This window comes from Gobius niger (assembly GCF_951799975.1).
Source record: "Gobius niger genome assembly, chromosome: 13".
Taxonomy (NCBI): Eukaryota; Metazoa; Chordata; class Actinopteri; order Gobiiformes; family Gobiidae; genus Gobius; species Gobius niger.
In genome coordinates, this window is record NC_136864.1 from 15,689,042 (window position 1) to 15,695,041 (window position 6,000).

At 42.5% G+C, this 6,000-nt stretch overlaps 1 protein-coding gene across 1 annotated transcript in view; it reads right to left on the reverse strand.

Annotated features, from left to right (window-relative positions):
* rem2 (RAS (RAD and GEM)-like GTP binding 2) overlaps positions 1-2,228 on the reverse strand; it is a 29,632-nt gene extending 27,404 nt beyond the window's left edge. Inside the window, exon 1 of the mRNA XM_079568938.1 lies at positions 1,698-2,228. Coding sequence (XP_079425064.1) covers positions 1,698-1,709 — 12 coding nt within the window. The 5' untranslated portion in view covers positions 1,710-2,228. The remainder of the gene's footprint in view (positions 1-1,697) is intronic.
* Positions 2,229-6,000: the final 3,772 nt, after the last annotated feature.

The window sequence follows — 6,000 nt, forward strand, 5'->3', positions numbered from 1 at the left end:
TCACTATATTCAATGTTTCCAAGCGCGTGGCAAAAAAAACAAGCGATCCTATGTTTTTGCAGAGCTGCGGGGAGCGACAACAGGGTCAGCAAAAGACAACCTTCATCAATATTAATACAGCAATTAATCCTCTTCCAGCAGCAGCACCCCCGGGTCCTGCATGTACGAGTGTGTGAGTGGACTGATAGCTCACTCAGTGCAAAGCTGACTAGAGTAATAGGGGTTCATTATGGAGACTAACTAGAACGCATTATAATATAAAGTGAGCACAACAGGGTCGCTCAATAGTGGGGTTATCATCATTGTTTACAAGTGTCATATGGAGGTGCAGGATAATGGGTAGAGGTGCACAGGGCTAAAAGCAGAGCAACATACTGTAGCATAAAGTAGTTATAATTGCTAGTGCTACTTTTTACAGAAAGACTTGCACAGTATTTCATAAAGTAGATATTACTTGGATATTGATTCACTTATAGGAAACAATTAAATACACCTTCTTCTTACCTATGTCATTATTCTAAGATTTTCCAAGCTTTGCATATTACACATGTATAGATATTATTTGGGTGTGTCTCTTCATACCAGTACACCCAATCATGTTTATTTGTTTTAGGCCTTATATTTGACAGCTTATGGTGTAAAGTTACAAAGAGCAGGGAGACACTTTCAGCAAACTCTCAGAGACAGAGCCAGAACTGGAGACACAACAGTGTAATGCCATATGTGCAGCAGCCGTTTCCATGAGAGCATCAGCTGCACACACCCAGACAGACGTGAATATTCAACAGTGTCTCTGGTTTCACATTGCACAATTAGGTTAATTGAAAGAACTCATCAATTACGCATGGCCTTTATTGTGGACGGCTCAGGGGAGCGGTACATGTGGAGACAGAGCAGTAGTGACCGCAGGCTGAGCTCCAGTGTCAGGGGTTAATCTCCCGCTCTCACAGGCTTTACACAAACTGGGCCAAACAACTGCAGCTTAATACAAATTTAATTACAACTGTGTGTGTCTACTCTCTTGTCTTATGCACTACACAGATCACCTACATTGTGCTTTTCTGTGCCACCGCAGCCGAGTTAGAACAGTGTTCAACTTTGGGAATGATGTGCACTGAACAGCTCATTAGAGGCCAATTTGGATAACCATCTCCAACTGCCACAGAAGACAAATGCATTTTTGATAGGGCAGACTGTGTGCTGGGATGAGTGGCTGTAAAGGTTTATTTCACTGTTAAATCCACACAAATGACTGGGATAAACAATGGGGAGGAAATATCATCAAAATACTGTACAATTTTCACTGGCCTCAAAATATTTCCCCCCGTTTCTTAAGTCATTGAAGATTATTCAGGAAAGAAAACTAAGACTCCAATCATTCTAGTAGAGAGGTAGTATCAGAATTAGTTTTACTGTTGAATATTGCAAAAGAAGATCAGTGCCAGATCAGAGCATTCTTCATAATTGCTTAATTTTCTACTCTGAATGCAAGACTATACACCTTGAGAGAATCTACTCCCTTGTTGGGGTGTTGACCAGGGTGAACACACATAAACCATGTTTTAAGCTATGATGGTTAAGACATGAATACAGCTGACAAACATGTATGGGAAGTCCAAGTTTGTGTGATGGCTAAAGCAGACAAAGAATAAATTAGCCTACATTCACTGGGGAATGTGTAACGCGTGTGCGCTTACCTGGTCAGCCATGGTGATCAATATAGGTCTTTCTCTTTATGAAACAAGTGCTGTTGTTGGAACCGCCTTTCCCTCCCTCCTTCAGGTCATCTGTGCTGGCTGTAGCCCCGCTGTGTTCGCATTTACAACGGCACCAACAACACGAGCCGGCTCATAAACAAAGACCACGTTTTTCTTAACCGCATAGCTCACTACAATGCTCCCCGTGGCAACGAGACTGAGACAATCCGCCGGTGACGCCTGCAGAGGAGGAGGAAGCGGAGCGCAGGGAGGTGCGGTACATGGACAATGAGAGTAGGTAGTTGTAGTAGTAGGAGGAAGAGGAGGAGGAGAGCCGATGAGGCTACACCTGCGTCTCCGTGTGAAATTGGCTTGTGGGAAGGTGGGGGGAAAGAGCCATGGGGGCAAGAGCGCACATCACCTGCCCCACGCGCCAGTCCGAGTGGAGTTCCCAGCGGCCAGAGACGCCCGTGCGCTTCGTTCCCACCTCCACAGCACCTGCACCTCTCCCCGTCTCTCTCTCTCTCTCTCTCTCTCTCTCTCTCTCTCTCTCTCTCTCTCTCTCTCTCTCTCTCTCTCTCTCTCTCTCTCTCTCTCTCTCTCTCTCTCTCTCTCTCTCTCTCTCCGTGTGCGTGAGGGGGCGCGTCCTTGAGTGAAAATCACCGGGAGAGGGAAATCTCTTTGTGTACTCTGGAGAAGGTTGAGTTGGACTTGAAATATTCTCTCACGGTGGAGTACAAGAGGTTCCGATGGATTTCCTTGAAAATCCGTTGGACAATACGTCTAGTTTTTCTGTTCTCAATATCTTGGTGTTGTGCTAGAGAGAAACCACTAGGGGTCACTAAAGAGCGGGCTTTTAACTCTGATGGTCAGGGTTCATTATTAAATCTATGGGGTTTGGCGACGTCAGCTCTGGGGCCAAATGCATCCGGTCCTTGATCACTTTTCTTGAATCCCGCCTCCTGAAGGCGCACACTGTCGTTGTGTCCTTGGGCAAGACACTTCACCCTCCTTGCCTCCAGTGGCTGCATATATTGGTGTATGAATGAGAGTGTGAATGGGTGAGTGGATCCTTGCTGTAAAGCGCTTTGAGTGCCAAGTGTAGGTGGAAAAGCCCTATAAGTCACCATTCAAAATAATATCAATAATATCAAGTAAATAATACTGTGTTGAAGTACTCTAAGAAGTAAATGGAACTGAGTACCTCTGCTTTATATTATGTCCAGAATAGTATAGCAACTGAAATAGTATAGTAAAAAATGAGGAATGACTTGTCTTATAGAACCTGCACAGACACTCGACTTATCAATTGCAGTTGATTTGTATTCATGCTACATCACACTCACTCATTACAAAATGCTGACTCTTGCAAAGTGAATGCAGGTAGGTGTATCTAGTACTATCAAGCATAGTGTGACTGGTGCTCTGAGTAAAGCAGATAGTTTCGGCAAAATGGATGTCTTTCCTTGTTTGTTTTGGAGGACTGGCAAACTGACAGAGAAGAGCCAGACTCAATCTGTCTCTCATTTGGGAAATCAGTGCCGTTTACCAAACCTGTCTGTTATTTTCAGCTCCCCAAAAGCAGCTTGACCGCGCTGGTCTTGATTCTTACTGAAGAAACTCTCAGCCACAGTCTCGAAACAATGCTAGTCAACAAGTTTAATCGTTGTTTACGATTATTATACGATTATTATACGATTTTTCCTTCTTAAAATCAGTCTTAAAATCATTAGAGGAAAACACCTGTTGTGGTGGTTGTTAGAAAGTTAATGGGGATAAAATAAACGTGACTCATTTTTACATATTTTACATATCATGTATTTATCAACATATGAAAAGATGAATTGGCTTGACAGGTTTCCCATTTTTTTCTGTTGTGACTCACTACCCAGTGGCTTCTGTGAAATTGTCTCTCCCTGGGGTATAAAGGTCTGACATTTGTATTACATCATCACCAGAATCAATAGCTTTTGCCTATCTTTGGAAGAAATGTTTCTTATGTTCTAATAACCATCTTGGAGAAGCTTTGGACATTAATCTCTCTCTATCCAGATCTTATATAGCTGCTGTACAGAGTGTCCTCTGTCTGTCACATGCACAAAGCAAACATACCGCGCACAAATGGGAAGATCTCTCTCTCTCTCTACAGGCATGCTGTGTGTCCTATATTTTGAGCAAGGGCTAATCTGCAGTCTTAATTAATTCTAGTCAGGATGTAATGGCTCTCCAGTACGAAAAGATGAGAGGGCAGGCAGATGACAGAGATAAGTGGACTAACGAGTCACCGAGACACTATTGACATGAGGAAAAAAAAAAACATTAGGAAAATATGGTCCTACCTGCAGCTGTTAATAGATGCAATCCCACATGTGATTAGAAGCTGGGAAATGTCAAGGGGTCGCAGAATAAGCAGGACAAAGATTTATAGATGCCAATAAGACGGTAAGCACAAGGTCAGGAAATCCAATGTGCATAAATCACAGTCACACCGCCTCTGACACGTCAAGCTGGAAATATGCAGAAATGTCTGTAATATTATGTGTCAGATTGAAATTCATGCTACATTGACTTAGTAGTTTCCAACTTGAATAGTATACAAACTTTAAAAGACATTTAAATCAGCACTTTGGATCGCTTTGCAGACAAATGACATGAATCCAATTACAGCTTTGTTCCTAGTTTATTATGCTGTCGGTCCTTGGCAATGGACGAGCACTCAGCGCAACCTCTTCAATCACTAAGTCAGGGACGGCCTTGACTTGTTGCAACCAGCTTGTCTCCCGTCACTTCTTTCTGCTCGTACTGAAATGCCAAACTGCACAGAACAAGGAAGAAGCCTCTGTCTTTTAACGCACGTCATAAGTAAATAAAACCTCTTTAAACGAGGATACAGATATGACAGTTTGATCTGGTCAACCAAGAGCTTTATTAATAACCCAATTTCACGGATGTAACACAGCTTTCTAGGTGTTCATCCAAACTATCAGTCATCTGAGTATGACGTCACAAGTTTGTGCAATCAAATTTGGATTTGACTGATGTATACAAGCATTTCTCTGATTTGTTTCACAGGTTTCTCATATTGCTACTGTAGGCCAGCTTTCATTCACTTTCACTCCCCCTCTCTCAGAAGCTGCCTTGGAGGTTACTGATGGAAACATGGCTGCCAATCTATGCGAGCCACCTCTCAGATTACCTATCACACAGCACATTCACATCGGAAACTTGGGTGAAGAGTCTTGTTCAAGTACCTGCTATAAAACAAAGTGGTTGTTTGCCAGACTGGCCCAGGAACTAAAAGAAGATTGTGGGCATGCTATATGTTTGTGTCCAAACTGCTTACTAACAAGATTGTAGAAATGCACAGCCAATAGAGGCAGCGTATTGATGGTATAGAGGTACAAGTGTGTGGTATAGGGTGTTTAATCAGGCCTGCTTTATTGCATGGGGATGGGTAGTTTGAAAGCTCCATTGGGACTTTGATTTATGTTTGCTCTGATTTGTCATTTCAGTCACGGCGACCTTCTCTGCCTCAAATGGGCGCTAAGATCACAGGGTCGTCCACCTGGGAGGGTTTGAGTTCACTGACCTGGATGTTTTTATAATCATATACACTTTTTGATCCATTTCCCAGTGAATGTTTGTGTTATGTAACTAAATGGTCACTGTGGTATTGGCTCTAGTTTTATGACCACGGTGGGTGTTTTGTTTATGACACACTATCATGTAGAGATGACAGTTATACAGTGTTGCCTGGAGCAGATCAGACGCAGCCATGACCACATAAGCATCTCAACAAACACAACACTAAAACTGCTGTAAAAGTCAAACATTGGCTATCACACAGATTCAATTGTGTACACAAATGGTGTAATTGTGCAATTAGCGACAATACCTGACAATTCACGTTTGGATCAATGAAAACCAATCAATCAAAACAACAAAATCTGTTCCAGATTTATCCTTAAATAGTCAAGAGGCTGAAAGAACAAATCATGGAGGATTCACAAAGCTCTTGGGGAGCAAAGACCTCTGCCAAGAAATGTGTTGTAAGACTCAATGTAAGACTGTAAACCTTGGCCCAATGCTTTGTTTAAAACGACATAAATGGTAGGAGAAAACCTACACACATCAATTGCTTACTTTTTACCAACATAAAAAGTAAAAGAGGCTAAAACGTAGCACATCCTTTGAAAAGCATCTTCCACCTCCCTAAAACATTTGCACAGATCAACATTTGGTGAGTCACATTTCAATGCAGAACGGATGTGCCTTTTACAAAGTGTCTTACCGTGTGGGCACT